The sequence below is a fragment of the Heterodontus francisci genome, chromosome 20, assembly GCF_036365525.1.
Source record: "Heterodontus francisci isolate sHetFra1 chromosome 20, sHetFra1.hap1, whole genome shotgun sequence".
NCBI lineage: Eukaryota > Metazoa > Chordata > Chondrichthyes > Heterodontiformes > Heterodontidae > Heterodontus > Heterodontus francisci.
In genome coordinates, this window is record NC_090390.1 from 80,802,902 (window position 1) to 80,823,213 (window position 20,312).

The 20,312-nt window shown below is 41.2% G+C and overlaps 1 protein-coding gene across 8 annotated transcripts in view; it reads right to left on the minus strand.

Annotated features, from left to right (window-relative positions):
* Positions 1–20,312, minus strand: part of r3hcc1l (R3H domain and coiled-coil containing 1-like) — a 181,443-nt gene that overhangs the window by 27,587 nt on the left and 133,544 nt on the right. For 5 of the 8 annotated variants that reach the window (XM_068053112.1, XM_068053113.1, XM_068053116.1 and 2 more), the window contains 2 exons: positions 10,741–10,836; positions 3,935–4,075 (listed from right to left, as the gene is read on the minus strand). In XM_068053112.1, the coding sequence (XP_067909213.1) occupies positions 3,935–4,075; positions 10,741–10,836 (237 nt within the window). Of the gene's footprint in view, positions 1–3,934; positions 4,076–10,740; positions 10,837–20,312 lie in introns of those variants that run through there. The other 3 variants (XM_068053117.1, XM_068053118.1, XM_068053119.1) reach the window with 3 other exon arrangements.

A 20,312-nucleotide genomic window follows, 5' to 3' on the forward strand; every position in this document is an offset into this window, starting at 1 on the left:
AGGAGCTCTTTAGCCACGGGGAGGAGGCGGTTGAGAAGGACTCTTGTGATGACCTTTCCTGTGGCGGACAGCAAGGATACCCTTCTGTAGTTACCACAGTTGTCGCCTTTTTTGAAGATGGTCACAAATATGACGCCTTGGAGATCCCATCATGCTCTTCTTCCAGATGAGGGAGATGAGACCATCTGTGCGTGTCCAGAGTGACTCTCCACCGTATTTTAGTATTTCGGCGGGAATTCCGTCTGCGACGACGACCTTATTATTTTTTAGCTGTCAGATGGCCTTTTTGATCTCATGTCAGGCTGGGGTTGTGCGGAGGTCGTGGTGGGTAGCATGCAGTGGAATGTGTTCGAAGGCATTCATATCGAGGTCTGAGTCGCGATTGAGATCTTCGAAGTGCTTCTTCCAACGAGCGCTGACTGCTTCTCTGTCCTTGATCAGAGCCACTCCATTCTTTGCTCTGTGGGGTAGGTCCTTGGGTACTTGGGCTGTAAAATGGTCTTGACCGCGCTGAAAAATCCACGCATGCCATGGCTGGCAGCGAGTTGCTGTCATTTCTGCACTCTCAGCCCACCAATCCTGTAACAACACGTACCCAACTAGAACTATCACTAAAGACTATTGCTTATTTCTTGTTCTCCACTCAATTTGTTACTTCTTTCTCCTCCCATCCTCCAAATGAGCTTTCAGTCAGCTCACAATCCTCTTGGTAAGGATCTTATTGAATGCTTTTTGAAGGTCAAGGTATCCAATATCAAAATCCAGCATCACCACCACCATCTCTGACATGCCTCAATACATTTGGGCCCCTCTTAAATCCATGAGTGGCTTGGAATTATTGCCTTCGCTAACATTCAACACATTTAATAGACTCCAGTCTTTCCTTCTCCATCATATAGATTTACAAGGTAACAAGCACACAGTTCACAAGATCATCCCTTTAACCTTTCTTCAAAACTGGAATCAGTGACTATGCTGTCCCCATGCCTAATGAGCTATAAAAATTCCCTTCACAGTATCCCATGCCTCTATCCTCATTTATTTAAGTATTCTTGGACGCATTCCATCTGGTACTGTTCTATTTGGTTTCAATAAGGCATTTATTTTAAAAAACAAACCTGTTATTTCTAACCTCTAAACCAAAATGAATCCCCTACTCCACCTTTTACCAGAAGAATGCTACAGACATCTTCTACTAGAGAAAGACATTCTTGTAAAAAGGCGAGGACACAAATTTGAGCAGCAGTGCAGTTGAGAGAAACTTTATAAGTATTTGTTTTGCCCTTGGCAACTTGATGGAAAATTTCTGAGAGTTTGTATATAAAAGGATATAAATTAGCTCAAATGCATTTATATGCACATGGCATATAAATATGCGTCACCTTTTCTGAAAGCACATGTACATCATGCATTCAATATCAAGATCTAAATTTAAAATACCCCAGTCCAACAAAATGCATGTTAATAAATAACATGAAATTGATTTTTTTTCTAAAAAGATTTGATTTTTGTCTTCAGTTATCAGCATTGAAATTTTTAGCAAATATTGTTTGTAACTCTATGGAATAATGGATACTAGGATAGTGATTACATGCAGTAATCTCACAAGAGAGCTTAAGACAATATAATAAACCACAAAAGCAATCAAGTGGTTTATTACTGTTATATGAACTGTGAGATGAGATTACAGTCGAGAAGACACTCCCTAGTATGGAGAGTTGGATTATTTAGATAGGCAGTGCAATTGTTGGGATATTCTCCCGGTCCCTCCCCACCCCTGGGATCTCAGTGTGGACGTTAGTAGCTGGGAGACTCTCACATTGATGTGTGAACACCTCTACTGAAAGATTAAATCAGAATAGTCCAGCACAGATGGAGGCCATTCAGCTGATCAAGTCTGCACCTGCTCTTTCGAAGAACAATCTAGTTGGTCCCACTCCCCCACTTTTTCTCCTTCATCCAATTCCTTTTTGAAGACTCCTATTGAATCTGTTACCACCACATCAGGGAGTGCATTCCAAATTCTAACCACTTGTTGCGCAAAAAAGGTTGATCCTTGTATCGCCTCTGGTTCTTTTGCCAATCACCTTAAAAGTGGACCCTCTGGTTACTGACCCTTCAGCCAATTCACAACTGCAATGGTGATCACTACAAATTGAACACAATTGTATTTACACAGATCATCAATAAACAATGCAGCAAGGAGCACTAAGGTTGTTACAGGTTGCCAACATCAGGGAACTATGAGGAATAAGACTTCATTTAAACATTTGGAGGTTAAATTAATGAGAATTACTGGGTTTAGCTGTCAAGCCATACCAACCAGGTTTTGCTCAGTGTCAATCATTGAACTGTGTTGATTTCACTGATCTCAGCCAGGTCACCAGTGGGAGGTTACAACTCGTCTTAGCAGCTCTGTACTAGGAAGGTGGGACATAAATTCCAGGGACCAAGCCCATTGGGGCAAGTTGCACGTTTGTGGGCAGGGGAATGATGAACCTGTACAATTGAGGGAAACGCATCTGCTATGTTTCCTGTTGTTTGTGCTTTTAGAACACTGTAGGCTACCTGTTGGTCCCCAGCATCCAGTGTTCAAAGATTGGCAGAGGGGGCAAAGAGTCCAGAGTGTGGGTGTGCACCGGCCTCTTCAGTGAAGTGAACGTTACAACCAAAATTACCAGTCATCTCTTTCTCTTGTTGCAGCACCCACAACCTCCCTCCGTGATATTTTATATTCTGAACCCAAGTTGGGCTCCCCTCTATGTCGCCTCTCTCTACTTAGCTCGGGCTAGTCCTAAAAAGGGTCCACTTCCCTATCCCACTTCTGAGAAAGGGTCACTTACAACTACTTGCATTTACATAGTGCCATTAACGTTGTGGAAATGTCTCAAGGTGCTTCAGAGATGTATTATCAAACTAAATTTGACAGAGCCACAGGAGGAGATATTAGGACAGGTGTCCAAAAACTTGATTAAAGAGGTAGATTTTAAGGAGGGTCTTAAAAGTAGAGATAGGCCGAGAGATTTAGGGAGGGAGTTCCAGAGCTTTTGGCCTAGGCAGCTGAAGACACATACACCAATGGAGGGGCAAAGAATGTGGGAGATGCACAAGCAACAATCGTGTTTTTTCTTTTCGAATGCCTACCGACTGGCTGTATATCTCCCGTGCACTGGGTGCCCAAATGGCTATTCTTCATATGTAAGATGAGAGAGTGAGGATTGTCATAATGCAACCGCATGATCTAGGATGTATGTATTTTTGTTTATTATATATGGTTTTTTTTGCAGGCTCAAGGTTTTGCTCTTGGCACTCTGCTATCGTCCATTAATATCAGTTGTCTTACTTATGACATTATAATGCCACTTGAGCTTGGCATAGAAAGATTAATTAAAAAACAAGATATGGCATTTGGCAAAGTTTTTTTCCTAACAAATAAAATGTACAATCTTATTGTGCAGCAGTGATAGGCCTTACGCTAAATTATAACACTCCTATATATATTATACTGAGGGCATGAAATATCTGTCATAGCATTCACAGGGCAGTAAATTCACAGACAGCCATTTAACATAGTACACAAAGATTAATGAATTTAACAATACCAGCACTCGTATTGGTAATAACTTTTTCAGCATTTTGATCACTAGACGAGACAACAGCACTAGCTCACAGGAAGTATGGTTTGTGGAATTGAAGCTGACAAGACAATGGGTTATTTTACACAGCGAATAGAGAAATCATCAGCTTTATGTAACATGATTCAACACTAACTGATCTGATATCTAGTGGAATATCTACCTAGATCAATAGACCTCGCCTCTCTCTCGTACACACACATGCGCACTCCCCTCCTCACCACCACCCCACCCCAGAAGGTACAGAGGGCATCCTACAATGATGAAAACCCCCAATAGTCTTGAAATAGTCAACTTACCCCTAGCTTCCTTCAGCTTTTTGCGCTCAGCCTCTCGTTCCGCTTTGGTTTGATTGCTTCTTACGCCCAGTGCTCCAATGACCAGTCTTCTAGCGAGCATGGCACTTGTTTGAGGGCGTTCCTTTGCAGGTAGAAGAAATTCTAAACAAACAAAAAGAGGTGGAAAAAGAAAGATTTCTTTTTTCAACAAAAACATATGGTATATGTCATGCTGAGAATCAGATGAGCCAAATGAATTTTTCTCCCGACTGACAACACAAGCAGAATATTGATGGTGAACAAACAGTAACTTCATAGATAACAGCTCGTTTAATACTGATATACACATCAGTTATGACCACATTAAAACAATTACTTTCCTTTTCAATTATATGGTTTTTATAAATCACTTCATAAAAGCTCCAAGAGAATTACTTTGGAAAATGCAATCGTACAATCTCTTTGTAGCAGGACAATATTTTATTGTTTAGAGGTCACTAAATCGGTCATGTTAATAGGCTAGAACATATTTGAAAAAGCATAGGGCTTATCTTTGTCCATTTTTTCTGCTGTCTTTTTTTAAATCATGGTTTTGCTTACTTGATGCTATGTTGCATCACACAGTCTGCTCTTGCATGTCTCGCACAGTTCTGCTGAAGGTTGCAAAATAAAGATGCCCTCCCCTTTTAAATAACCACTCACCTTTCTGAGAGAAGTAAAACACACACATGCACATACAAATTTATTCTCACCTGCCCCGGATAATTACGTCTGCCATGTATTATTCAATTAACCAGGTACAAATTGCCAAATCATAAACAATCTTTGAATGCAAAATCGTGGAAACATTGCAACACTTCTCTTCTCAAAGACCAGCCACAAATAATACAGGATTGGAGCAATTATCTGTGAACCTACACTTTACAAAATAAAACTCAAATGGACCAGACTATGGCTGTGCACCTCTATGAGTGGGATGTGGCGTCGGAATTAAAATTTAATGTCACATTCAAACAGCAGTTCCAATAAGGCATTATAATCAGTTACTAATTGTCATTTTCTGCTGTAGTTTGCAATAGCGCAAATTTAATATCCATCTCCACACCTGTGCACTCTGGCTGCTTTATGCATTTATTATCTAAAGGATGTACTGCAGCACCTTAAAAGCTTACTCTGACAGCAAATCCCAGCTTTGTCACCTCAATCATCCGACAATTGCAAGATAGCACTTTTGCAGGAACACAAACTCACACGCCATCCTGGTGTGGGCATATATGGGCATCCCCTCATCCTTGCTGGGTCAAGATTCTGTTCTGCCCTACCTAAACTCACCGTGGGAGCACAAGGAACAGAACAAGGATAAACCAGGTAATTACAGGCCGGTGAGTCTAACATCAGTGGTAGGGAAATTATTGGAAAAAATTCTGAGACACAGGATTAAACTCCACTTGGAGAGGCAGGGATTAAAGAGGGATAGTCAGCATGGTTTTGTCAAGGGGAGATAGTGTCTAACGAATCTGATTGAATTTTTCAAGGAGGTGACTAGAGGTGTAGATGAGAGGAAAGCAGTTGATGTAGTCTACATGGACTTCAGTCAGACTTTTGATAAGGTCCCGCATGGGAGATTGGTTAAGAAAGTAAAGGCCCATGGGGTGCAGGGTAATTTGGCAAATTGGATTCAAAATTGGCTTACTGGCAGGAGGCAGAGGGTGATGGTCGAGGGTTGTTTCTGTGAGTGGAAGCCTGTGACCAGTGGTGTTTTGCAGGGATTGGTGCTGGGACCCTTACTGTTTTTAGTGTACATTAATGACTTAGATGTGAATATAGGAGGTATGATCAGTAAGTTCGCAGACGACACGAAAATTGGTGGTGTTGTAAATAGTGAGGAGGAAAGCCTTCGACTACAGGATGATATAGATGGGCTGGTAAGATGGATGGAGCAGTGGCAAATGGAGTTTAATCCTGAGAAGTGTGAGGTGATGCACTTTGGGAGGTCTAACAAGGCAATGGAATATAAAATGGATGGTAGGACCCTAGGAAGTACAGAGGGTCAGAGGGACCTTGGGGTGCTTGTCCATAGATCACTGAAGGCAGCAACACAGGCAGATAAGGTGGTTACGAAGGCATACGGGATACTTGCCTTTATTAGCCGAGGCATAGAATATAACAGCAGGGAGGTTATGATGGAGCTGTATAAAACGCTGGTTAGGCCACAGTTGGAGTACTGTGTGCAGTTCTGGTCGCCACACTATAGGAAGGATGTGACTGCAATGGAGAGGGTGCAGAGGAGATTCACCAGGATGTTGCCTGGGCTGGTGCATTTCAGTTATGAAGACAGACTAGATAGGCTAGGGTTGTTTTCCTTGGAGCGAGAAGGCTGAGGGGGGACCTGATTGAGGTATACAAAACTATGAGGGACATTGATAGAAAGAAACATATTCCCCTTAGCGGAGAGGTCAATAACTAGGGGGCATAGATTTAAGGTAAGGGGCAGGAAGTTCAGAGGGGAGTTGAGGAGGAATTTTTTCACCCAGTGGGTGGTTGGAGTCTGGAACACACTGCCTGAAGGCGTGGTAGGGGCAGGAACACTCACGACATTCAAGAAATATTTAGATGAGCACCTGAAATGCCATTACAGGGCTACGGGCCAAGTGCAGGGAAATGGGATTAGTTAGGACGGGTGCTTGATTGTTGGTGCAGGCGCGTTGGGCCAAAGGGCCTGTTTCTGTGCTGTAAAACTTTATGACTATGACTAACAGTTCAAAGCAGCCCACCACCACCTTCTCGGAACCTCTAAGGATTGGTTGTGCCAGCAGTTCCCACACCCTCAGAACAAATGGAAAAATAAAATTTGCAACTGCGAAATTTTAACCAGGCAGTAATGCGGATGTTACATTAAAGCCGAGGGTTCATGACAGCCATGAGCACTTTAACTACAAAATTCTATTTTTGTTAATGCCTCAAATGAATGTGAACTGCTGATTTGGGAGCAGCGGAATTGTGGAGAAATAATTCAACTCCTGACACTGAGCAACACGTAAGCTACCTGTCTTTCAGGATCAACTGTTGCCTTGCAGTTCCAGTATGCTGGAGAATCCCAACATATCGCTCAATGATAGGATTATTATAGCATGACCCACAAAATGAAATCATAGCAGCTATGATTTTAACTGTGTCTCGAAAAGTGCAGTTATCCTGATTATGAAACTATTCTTTCTAGCTGTTAACATATCAGGTTTTCTTAAGAAAGGAAAATCTCAAATGCTGCAAATCTGAAATAAATTCATCATGCATGAAATGCGCATCCGATCTAACGGCATTCAGAAAGGAAAAGATGAGGTTAACTTTGTGACTCTTTAGCAGTAATGTTAATCTATCTTTCTGGTGTTCCTGCTGTGAATGTTTAGTTTTGACTAATTTCAGGGCAATGAGAGGTGGGTCTATCAGTGAAAAACACTGCAGCTGCACAGAGACTTGCAGTCTCTGGGGCGTGGGGCTTGGGCTCCACAGAGCTTTCCTTATAATTAGATACAGGAATGATCAGATAAGGAAACAGGCAAGATATTTCCCCAATTATTTTATTTCCAGCTCATTGCTTCTGTCAGATCCAAATTCAAACAGTTAATCCAGCAAATTCTCTTATCTATTGATATGTCAGTTGTGGCTCACCACTTGCCTCTGAATCAGAAGGTAGTGGGTTCACGCCCCACTTCAGAGACTTTAGCATAAAAATCTACACTGACACTCTAGTGTAGTACTGAGGGAGTGCAGTACTGTTGGAGGTGCCGTATTTCAGATGAGACGTTAAATCGAGGCCCCCCTCTGCTTCTCAGGTGGACGCAGAAGGCTCCACGGCACTATTGTGAAGAGTATTAGGGGAGTTATCAATGTTATGGCCAATTTTTATCCCTTAACCAACATCACTAAAGAGAGATAATCCAATCATCATCACGTGCTCATGAGAGCTTGCTGTGTGCAAAATGGCTGCCCCGTTTCTGACATTACAACAGTGACTACATTTCAAAAGTACTTTGTTAGCAGTAAAGCACTTTGGGACATCCTGAGGTCATAAAGGGGCTACAGAAATGCAAGTTCTTTCTTTATTGGACACATTTTAATGCAATTTTACACTCAGTATTGTGATGGTAGAGAAGCAATAGAGGGATTTATGCACGATAGTCATTACAATGTTTCATATTCACTTGCAATACCAACTTTGCCAATTACTTAAGCACAAGACTGGTAGTATACCTTTTACTCTAATATACTGCATACTGTTCCTGCTCAGTTTTCATACGGATTGGCTTGTAAATTAGCAGTATGTTTTGCAATGGGCATTATGCAATGCTGTGACAAGAGCATGAGAGGCACCTCTTGAAAAGTGACAGAAATGTTATTACAAGAGATTATCTGCCAAAACGTATTCCGTTTCTGAACGCAAAGTTTTAGCACAGTTGTTCTGCATCACAAGGTGTCAATGCTTAGGCTGAATACAGTTTTTAGCACTTCTATCCCAAATCACTAGATGTCACTGTGCATAGCAACATCCGTCTCCATGGAGCAAAATACTGTAGATGCTTGAAATCTGAAATAAAAAACAGGAAATATTGGCTATTCCAATGCTCTCCTGGCTAGCCTCTCACCCTGCACTCTTTATAAAGCTCGAGCTCATCTAAAACTCTGCTGACCATATCCTAGCTCGCACTGTTCATGCATCATTCCTGTGCTCACTGACCTACAATGGCTCCTGGTCTGGCAACGCATCAATTTTAAAATTCTCAGTGTTGTTTTCAAATTCCTCCATGGCCTCACTCCTCTTTATGTCAGTAACCTCCTCCAACCCTACAACTCATATCTGCACTCCTCCTATTTTAGCCTCTTGCGCATACCCAATTTCGATTACTCCATGATTTGTGGCTGTACCTTCAGTTGCCTGGCTGTAAGCTCTGAAATTCCTTCCCCTAAACCTTTCTGCCGCTCTTTCATCCTTTAAGATGCTCCTTAAAATCTCTTTGACCAAGCTTTTGGTTGCCTGTCCTAATAACTCCTTATGTGGCTTGGTGCCAAAATGTGCTTGATAACACTCCTGTGAAGCACTTTGGAACGTTTTACTACATTAAAAGGTGCTATCTATATAAATTCAAGTTGAAACACTCAGCAGGTTCTAACAAAAGGTCATCGACTTGAAACATTATCCCCACCTCCCTCTCTCCATAGTTGCTGACCAACGTGTTGAGCGTTTCCAGCATTTTATGATTTTGTTTTGCTCTACGTGCGCACTGAGTGAACTGCCAGTTTCTAAAATATAGCACCCATTTGAGAAGATAACAGTCTTTTCCCCACCGGAATGTCAATGTATGCCATCATTAACATTGTTTTAATGAATAAACACAGACTAGACAGTCAGTCATCGAGGTTTGTTTAAACGTTCTGGACCCCTGTAAAGGGACTGTCGACTCTGGTAGCAGAAGGGAGCCGGACTAACGCGTACAATTCAAGGTTAACAACCTCAATAAGAATCATAGAAACTCCAGCACAGAAGGGGGCCATTCAGCCCATTGAACCTATTCTGACTCTTTGGTAGAGCTATCCAATTAATTTCGCTCCCTTGCTCTCGCGCCTCAGTCTAATTTTTTTTTCCTTTGTGATTATATTGATAATGTGAGATGGCAGGAGGCTTTTGTGGTGCATAAACATTGGCAGAGATCTATGTGGATGAATGGCCAACTTTTTTGTGCTACAAAATTCTATATAACTCCATCCCTTTTTATTTGTTTTTGTTCCTTTTTCTGAAGGCACTGACTCTGATGGCGTTCTATTCAGCGGTGTTCCTATACCTCAGCCTTACTGAGATGCCACAGCCTATTGTACAGGATATCAGAAAGATTGCAAAAAAAGTGAGCGAGAAGGCTAGGTATAGCAGGACCTAGTTATTCTGCATTTATAAAAACTAAAGGTTGCCAGAGGAAGGAAGGACTGGAGAAGGTAAGGAGTTCTGCAGTTTTAAGGTCCTGGGAATAAATGTGTTAAGACTTGGAGTCTTTATGATGAATCTTGATGTCAATACATAGGAACATAGAACAGGAAGAGCAGCTTTTAGGGCAGTGTAGCTGCAGTTTTGAAAAAGCATGGCAGGAATATTTCAAAAGACTACTGCAAATAGTAGCATTGATAAAATACAGAAAGAGAGTGAGTGAGTGAGTGATAGATAGATAGATAGATAGATAGGAGAGTAGCAGCTGGGGCAGAGAGCACAATCACCAATTAGTAAGAACAGGAACCCTAGGTGAGACTTTGTAACCTCTTGTCCCTAAGCCTGGTGTACTGAGGCCAATTTAGCCTCACAACTGAAAACCATTTGCCCTTGCTGGTATTCCTTTTTCTTTTGTTGTTTGGGTCATGGTGACCCAATGATGACATGCGACATAATTTCGTTAAAAATTGAAAACGTGTTTGTGGGAGGCCAGAAGAACCATCCTTGTCCTGTAACAGGGGTCCCAATATAAAATGTAAAATCAAGAGCCTAAGCAGCTGGTGTGTGGAGTGGGGGTGACCACAAATTTGGGTTCTTTAGTGACTGTCCAAAAAATGCAGACAAGCAGTAGAAACAGAATCGCCTATATGATAATTGCTGAACCTGACTTGTAACTACAGCCTGATCAGCTATGACTAACTCCCACTGCAGGGACCAAGCAGACCTGTACCAGGGGAATGCATGCTTCGCTTTACATGCTTTTTTGACAAATGTGGGTCAGATTATTAAATTGTCTCTTTAATCAGCAAACTGTGAAGGCCTTAATTGACTGCAATTATGGTCCTTTCCTCACCTGCACAGCTTCTAGCCTTAACCTTCGATGATCTAGATGCCTGTGACAAAGGTCGAGTCTTCAGCATGGGATGCTTGGTACTGATCGCGTCACGTGCTACAGAGATGCAAGAAAATAGCCATGATTAATTGCGTCTCAATGAGCAGCAGTAAATACAGCTAAGCAAAGCATTTCTATCCTAATTAACTTTATTGAGCATCCCGAGCAGAGTAGATTCACAAGGTCAACAAATGCATGGAGCAAAATATCAACAAAGGGTGATGCTCTATTTTCAGAACACTGTAGTCTGGGAGTAGCCCTCTGACCACAGCAAAGGAAACAGAGAGAGTGGGACCGAGTGGCATCAATTCCCAGGAAGAAGCCCTCTTTTCACCACTTGAAGCTGGGTTAAATGCAACCAAAAAGGGGAAAACTCTCTGCATGTTTTACCTGTTTAAAGAATAATTTTTGCATTAAAGGGAAAGCATTAGTAGAAATAAAGTGGAGAGGCAAGGCGAGAAAGAATTCCTCTGATAGAAAAGTGAATGAACTTGGTTGGGTGGAGGCGAGGGAGTTAAAGAGAGACACAGCTTGAAATGTGGAACATTGCTTAAAGATAGATAACTAGAGAGATTCTATACTTTGAGTTTACAAATCTTCGAACTCAATAGTAATTGACTAGACCTGAACGGATTTATGCTTTTTTTTAAACAAATGACTGTTTCAAGAGGAAATGCAGCTTGACAATTTTTTTCCAAGAGAGCCAAGTAAAATCAAAACCAGAGTTTATCATAGAGCAAAACAATATTACAACAGTCTGCTTCATATTGTTATCAGTGCATATATACATCAGATATTGAAGCTGTACCATTACTGCTCACATTAGCTCAGAGGATACGAAGTTCTATAAAACAATAGAAATTATTCCATACAATGCTAAATGAGATATTTTGTTGCCAAAATGAAGCACTCTCTCTCTCAAGACCACAAAGTCTAGTATTAAATATGGGCGAGTTCAAAGGCCAATTTAGAGACTGCAGAAATTCTGGTACGAGTATAGGAGTTTAGGTATGTCTGAAAGACTGTCTCAGGTGACTAGGTACGATGATCCTTCTGGGTACACAGCATGTATGCTTCAGTGCCACATGATCTTGTTTGCAATGTAAGCAGACATACCCAAAACCCAGCATGCTAGCATAAAACCTTTCCGATAAAAAAAAGCAAGTCACTATAAAAATTGATATCTTATTGTTTGAACAGTTGTGTTTAAATAAAGGATGTGGATGCCATTAGGGCAACTGGCTGGGAGGAGTCATTGAATCAGACACTGTGAAGAAGCTAAATTAACATTAGCAGATATGGCGATTAAACCTACAGTGCTATAGTTTCAGCTGTTGTCAATTTGTATTGTCTGACTAACTCCTCCCAGCTCCTTCTCCAATGTCACCCATACACACTGCTTTAAACATTGTAAAACAGAAATTTTACAGTTTACTAATTACAATCTCTTCAATTCAACATGAATGTAAAGTGGAATATGCTAATATAATGCATACACAGCCAGTATGTAGTAGTAATTGTACTGTTCTAGTAACCCAGAAGCCATGACTTCAGCTTGTGAATGGTACAATATAACAAGGAAAGCTGTCAGATTCTTGTAAAAACGTATTGGCTCATTAACACCATTCTAGGGAGGAAACCTGCCACCCCTCCCTGGTCTGGCTCACATACAATTTCATTCCCACACATAATGATACATTTTTAATAGCCTAGCAAACCCCTCAAAAAAAACCACAGCTACCCCTTCAAGAAGGCAGCCTGCCACCACCTTCTCACGGTAACCAGAGATCAGTATCACCCATATCTCGAACAAAATCTGCAGTCAGTTCATGCCAAACTTACTTTCCACCTTGGCAATAAATGATCTGATCTGTACAATGCAGTGCTGGGTTCCCTTCCCCTATCCGGTGAACAACACCGGCAACTTTCTTGATATTACCTTTTTTTCCTCACTTACTAATAGTATTTTAGATGAGATGAGTTTCAACCTTCACTAGATGTCAGGACATTTTCCTCGAGAGATGTTGATCACCTATACTCTCGAGCATTGTACACTGCAGATGCTGATCATCAAACCCTGCTGGCTGGGAGACAAATCCATTTGCTGAGTGTGCAAAGGCGTTTCATTATCCATATTTAATTCAGTCTTTAAAATGATTTACTACTGAAAAGTGCATCATGCACAGCAGTACCAGATATGGAGTTCTAATAAATCATGCTACAGCGCAGAACTGCTTCCACAATTCCTTATGGTTAGCTTCTGATCCCCAACTATAGCAAGGGACAGGTACTCCACCACCCTCACCCATTCACACCCCACAAAGGAGAAATGTCAAAGGGAACAAAAATAAGAGGGCCTGGTCCACTCAGAACTTCTTACAAATGTACCAAATTGACAGGCAGAAAAATACCAGCTGGTCCAACAAGCCTTTCCTACCTCTTAGTATGAAGGTTTTAGGGCTTCTCTGAGAGGGGCTCAGAACCCTGTCTGCAGCCAGCTCATGGACGGAGGTGTCCAGATTACAAAGAGGGAAAGAGCGTGAATAACCCAAGATAAAAGAACTGAGGGCAGAACTTCCATGGCAGCTTTCCAACCTTCCACTGCTGAATCCCCAGAGAAACTCAGTTTTCCTGGGATTTCCACCAATCCTCCACTGAAGTTACAGGGCATGGTTTAGAGAACACTTCACCCTCCATTAATTGTATACTAATTGTGTTTAATTGTATGCAGGTGGAGGGCATTAACTGGAGTTTCACTTGAGCACATAAGAGATATTGATTGAAACTGTAGTGTGGTTGAGTTAGGAAGTGTACGCTTGTAATGTTTAACTCTGTAAATAAATATTAGACTGAATAAAGACTGGCTCTGGTACTATCCTTCACCAACTAACTGTCCAGAGATTAACACTCCCAAGGAAATTCTACCTATGATCTTAGCTTTTAACACTAAAAATGGCTATGGTATCCCTAGGTTAGGTAGGGGAAAAAATGATCAGATTCTCATTCCAGATCACTATCTAGTCACACATTATGGTAAGTGCATATGTTGGGTTGGGCTCAGCTGTGACAACTTCATGGAAAAATAAGCTGCAGATGCACACTGCCAGGTTCGCAAATAGAGAATGCCTATTTTGATACAGAAGGCCTGCCAACACTTGTAGGACACAAACCTGGTTAGAGTTGTCTGCTTCAGGAGGAGGAATATAAACCATAAAATGCAGCTTGAGTACTCGTGTCACAGGAAGGATACATGATGTGTAAAATGTTTACTGTGACTAAAGGTACTGAGTATCACTTCAGGAATAAAGCTCTGGACATCTTCCTGTGATACACTAGCATATGACCCACATGTTTGGTTCCAGCACACAACGAGGTGGCTCATAGCAGCCAACTGAAAATGGAAGTCAAAGACCAAAAGATTATCATTACAAACTCAGGTTCTAGGTCTCTTTAGAGAAGCAAGCCAAGAATGTACTGCTAGTGGTATTAGCAGACATGCGTTTAACATATTTGTTTGATATATCTTTGTGCAGGCATTATCTCATTCATTTTTAATGGGCTAGTACTCCTGCTACCTTGGGAAGAAGGTCAAGGTCATGGAAAGGATGCAAAAGAGATTCCCAACAGTGAATTCAGGGATGAGAAAGTAGAGAAACATGGAGTCTTTTTTATTGTAATGAAAAGACAAAGAGTTGTTCCAAATTCATTTCATGGAGGACTTTTATAACCAATGGACAAAAGATACTTCTGTCCCACCAGTCTAGCCTGAACTTGCAACCCTGCCCTACCGGCAAAAAGTGCATCATCTTAGTGTCTTTCGTAATCTACGCGCTCAGCCTCCAAAACTTTTCTTAACTTTCTTTTACTGTTCATTCCAATGGAGCATCCCCCGACTACGAGAAACTCTGTAACCACTTGATCACACACACCACCTCTCGCCAGAAACAACCATTGTAAAAAATCCCTTGAACAGAGTGCAATTAAAGTCAGCCATGGCTCAGTTGGTAGCATACTCGCCTGAGTCAGAAAGTCATGGATTCAAGTCCCACTCCAGAGACCTGAGCACAAAATCTATGCTGGTGCAATATTGAGGGATGCAGCACTGTTGGAGGTGCCGCCTTTCAGGAAAGATGTTAAACCAAGACCCCATCTGCCCTCTCGGGTGTACATACAGGATCCCATGGCACTATTTCAAAGACCGGGTGAGTTCTCCCTGATGCCCTGGGCAATATTTATCCCTCAACTAACACCACTACAACAGAGTATCTGGTCATTACCGCATTGCTGTTTGTGGGAGCTAGTTGTGTGCAAATTGGCTACCACGTTTCCAACATTACAACAGAGACTATACTTCAAAAAGTACGTAATTGGTTGTAAAGCACTTTGGAAAGCTCTGAGGTTGTGAAAGACGCCATATAAATACAAATTTATACCACATCTGGGGACATCACTATTAATACCTTTATTTATGAAGAAACTGATTGGGTGTGTGGTGATTTTGGAAAAGGAAATACTTGTAATTATGTTGCTTAGCACTTCATCAAAACATCTCAAAACAATTCACAGAATGAATTACTATTCTCGACTTTTGACAAATCCAGCAGCCAATACTGCACCACTGACTGCCTGCAAACAACAATACCTATTTAATCTGTTTTACTAAAGAAGGAATGTTGGCTAGGTCACTGGATGAACCATGCGTTGTTTTTCAAATAGGATTTTTAACATCTGACTCAAATAGGTTGAAGCTCAATTGTGATGGACAGGGGAATTCATTATTTCAGATAATAAAGACTGCATTTCAATATCTTTTTCTGGAATGTTGGTAGTCACTTTAAAATGATTGTTGCGAGATAGTCTGACATGTTAGAGTATACAAGCATCACCGGGCACCATTCATGGCCTTTCATGCTCACTGGACCCAGGAGACTGCCACTGAGAGAGTCGAGTTTACGGAGACATAACACGCTTCTTGTACAAATACATTTTGTTTGCAAAGCTCACGAAAAGGGGATGTACCTAAAGTTGAAACCAGCTGCTTGGTTTGTTCTGCGAATAGGAACATAGGACTTAGGAGCAGGAGTAGGCCATTCAGCCCTTCGAGCCTGCTCCGTTATTCAATAAGATCATGGCTAATCTGGTTGTGGTCTCAAGTCCACTTTCCTGTCTGCCCCCCATAACCCTCGACTCCCTTATCTATCAAAAATCTATCTAACTTAGCCTTGAATAAATTCAATGACCCAGCCTCCACTGCTTTCACACTTGGGTCAATAATGGGATTTGTGCCTAGCATCTAATGTGTGCTCAAGCCAGGGGAAGACAGGAGTTGGACTGGCTGCCACAGATATTGGTGAGGACTGAATTTGATTTTGACTGATGCGGAGCAATTTGAAAGCAACTCTCACTGAGGCAAGGGGTGTCCCGCAGGTTTTACCTGCTGGGAGGAGTGAATGGACAGTTCCATGTTCAGATGAAAATATATTCTGCAGCCTGTGCTCAAGGTTTCCATACTGTTACGAACGAGACTGGAGGAGTGCACTGCCTTTTCTAGTTCCACTTCTCCACAGGTCACGACATATAATTTAAATGTTTACCCAGTTACCGATTCTGTCAATCATATACTCTACTCTTTATTTCAGAATAAAATACACCAAGTAGATTTCTTTAACAAAATTATCAGGTTTATTATGAAACACTTATCCAGTAACGAAGCAAAAGATTAACACAGATTGAAATATGAAAGTTCCCTTTAAATTCCACCCCCAGCCCCACGCGCACACAGAAAAAAACAGAAATTCTCTTTGCAGAGGTCTGTTACAAGAAAAAGACAAAAAAAAACTTTGGCCAAATACTTGCTAATTCTTGAAGGAAAAAAAAAAGATATGGAAGGACATCAGTTGTCTCTTTTGGTCTGGCGTCCGGGTAAATGTTGACGGGTCACTGGGATCTTTTCCAGAGCAGTTCTTTTGAGGCAGCGACAAGAATTAATCTGGTCAGTTTTTTCCAGGAGAAATGTGGCATCAAGGATTTCAACCAGCACAAACTTGAATCGCAGGGTTTTTCCAAAGACCCGAAGAAGAGCTGTCACACCGGACTTCTCAGGGTCTCAAAGGTGCAGGGAAGATGAGCTCTGGTGGTTTTAGTCCTTGGCAGGTTGATCTTCAACTGCTTTTCAAAACAGTTCACACCCCAACTGAACTGAAAACAATCCTAACTGCAAACAGAAAGTCAACCTCTTGACCTCCATAAACCTTGACATGTGGCTTCTCTGTAAACATCTCCCCTTAGTCCAAGGTTCCTGTTGTTTATTTATCTTAAGGCAGGCGACCTCCAGTCGAGGTTGTTTTTAGCACTCCAGGATTCTTCCAGTAAGTGTTTTCAGTCAAGTGTCCTTCCAATGACCCCAGTGAAAAAAACAAAGTCCAGCATTTCTTCATGCTTCTAAATGAATCCATTTCTACAATTTAAACGAGTCCTTAAAAACATATTTTAAAAAAAGCCTCTCATAACGATATTCCATAAATTAGAGAGCAATTGAAAGCTTCATAGGGCTGGATACAATCTCATGTATAAATTATATGGTGAACACTGATCCAGATTCAGTTTTATTAGGAGTGTTAACGAAGCATTGAGTCTTATTATTTTGTGAACCAGAAGTTGAAAGTTAAATCTGCTATTTTGATCTTTTGCTACTGTTTGCTTTTTACTTTTGATAAACCTGCTTTAGCTTTAGGCCTGGAGAATTCAAGAGGGCTCACGACTTTTCTAGTAAGGAAATTACAGCAACAGGAATATTCTGTTTGATCCTGGAAAATGTTGCAGCGCTAGATATTGTGCATACAAAGTAATACTTTGGATTATAGAGGCAAGTGTTCGCTTACAGGAGGGATTCTTGCTGTTGAGCCTGAACAATATCTGACAACCATAAATTGCAGCAAGCAGTTTAACTTCTCACCAATGAACTGAAGAGTGCACAATGATCATTGTAAGCAGGGCACAATCTCCACATCAATACAGGTCACATTTAAAATTAACATTTACAGCAAACTTAATATTTTAATTATTTAGCCAATGTGCTGTATAAGCAGAATAGATGAGGAGACATGGGATATGACTTTTTCTCATCTTACTAAAGGCACTGACCGTTATTCTCCCTCAGGTCATCCCACTTGTGAGCTTATATAAATCACATACTGTAGCTCCTCACCACAGCTTCTGCACTCTGAGTGCCTCAGACCCAAACGTTAACTTATGTCAGCACAAGTCTGGGAACATGTATTTTTCAACTCGCAGACTTGACATAATCATCCTATAATTACAAGCTCTTTAATTTGTTGCCCACTATATGGCAAGAGAATATCTCTCACTGATCAAAAGGAAGACAAGTGACTGCTGAAAATCTTAGGCAGTTGCAGGGGTGGGGTGGGGGGATATACTGCGCTGGAAGAGGTCAGTCAGTGTCTAACGGAGAGGTTACTGTTTTGTATGGGGTCTTTACATAGATTGTACAGCACAGAAACAAGCCACTGAGTCCAACTGGGTTAATTACTGATAATTATGCTCCACACAAGTTTCCTCCCATCCTATTCATCTCATCCATCAGCATATCTTTCTAATTCTTTCTCCCTCATATGTTTCGCTAACTTCTCCTAAAATGCATCTATACTACTCGCTTCGACTACTTCCTGTAATAGCGAGTTCCACATTCTCATCACGCTCTGGGTAAAGAAGTTACTCCTGAATTCTTCTTTGGATTTATTAGTAACTGTCTTATATCTATGGCCTCTAGTTTTGGACTTTCCAACAACTGGAAATATCTTTTCTACATCTATTTTATCAAACTCTTACATAATTTTTAAAGATCTCAATTAGGTCACCCTTCAGCGTTCTTTTTCTAGAGAAAATAGACCCAGTCCTTTCAGTTATAGAGTTTAGAATCCAGCCACATTGACAAATCTTTCTCTTTCATATGCTGACTGATCTACTGTACATTTCCACATTGACTGCTGTGGCTTTAATCCTACTGCCATGGTGGAAGTGATCTCAGACAGAAAGGTGGCTCAGTGCATCTCCACTTATTATTCAAGCCATCCTGTGGGGAAGGAGCAAAGGCATGTCAGTCTGAACACAAAGCCTTCAGTTTGCTCCTGTTGGTTAACCACACGAACACAGCATTGTCACAATTTAAGTCACTGAGGAGCCACCCGATTGAAATATGGTTTTTGAAGATCCCTGACAGCCATCTATTATCCTATATTCATAGTCATAATATTGCAAATTGGAGCAATGGTTCTCTGGAGGATGGGCAGGAGCCCGGGTGCCTTAGCCCTCATTGAGTTCTGAAGCCTGACTTTGTAGCCAGCACACGAACTGAGGTTTCTGCTCTCTCTATGTTGTATGAGTATTGCACAGAGCAGGCAGTCTCGATCCACTTCAGTTCAGCACAATATGATAAGGATGACTGGTGTGGAAATTGGTAAATTATGACTGGCACAGGTGAAGGGAACTTGAAGGTTGGGATTTCAGCACATGGGTGGGTGTGGGAGAGGAAACGCAGAAAGCTTTATTTTGTCAACAATGAGCTGTAGCTGATCCAACTGAGGTGTTTATGATTATTAAAGGAGTTGTTACTGCAGATAGAGCAAAACTATTTCCTCTGGTGGGGGGAGTACAAAACAAGGGGACATAACCTTAAAATTAGATCTAGGCCATTCGGGGTGATATCAGGAAGTACTTCTTCACACAAAGAGTAGTGGAAATCTAGAACTCTTGCCCAAAAAGCAGTTGAGGCTAGGGGTGTTAATTAAAAATGTAAAAATTTTGTTAGGCTAGGTTATTAAAGGGATTAAGAACCAAGATAGGTAAATAGAGCTAAGACCTAGAATTAGCCATGACCTAAGTGAATGGAGGAAGAGGTTCATGATCTAAATGATATACTTCTATTCATGTGTTCCTAGAAACACTTCTTACATAAGAATGGCCTGAAGGAGAAGTGTTCAAACAACCTCCGCATGCTCTCTATTTATTTCCCTTTCTGTCGCTATTCTAATCAAGGCTCAAGACTCCTGATTCCAGTTTCTAGAAGGGAAGGAATCCAAATCCTGGCTTTTAGGTTCATCTAAAGGACCCAACTATAATGCATAAGACCCATGAAAATGTGGATCAGTTGCTTAGGGGCTATATATACTAATAAGTGCTGCTGAATGAAGGAGTACTGTGCATCTACTGCTTATGTTACTCCATTAATGCAAATTCACCTTTGATAGAACAAAAAAGGGAAGTGTGTTCTATTTTTGAGCGCCACTCATTGTGACAAGTGCAAAACAATTCTCTGAAGGAAACATGATAAAATGAAGACTTGTTAGTTACTTTACACATGTTGCTTGCAAAAACAGAGCAAAAATAAATGACAAGAATCAAACATTTATTTAAACATCAGGCACAGGCACATTCTAGTTATCAGTAAACAGCTGCCTGTACCTAATCCAATGCTCAAATAATCTTCCGTGAAATTAGCAGTGCTTCCAAATTAA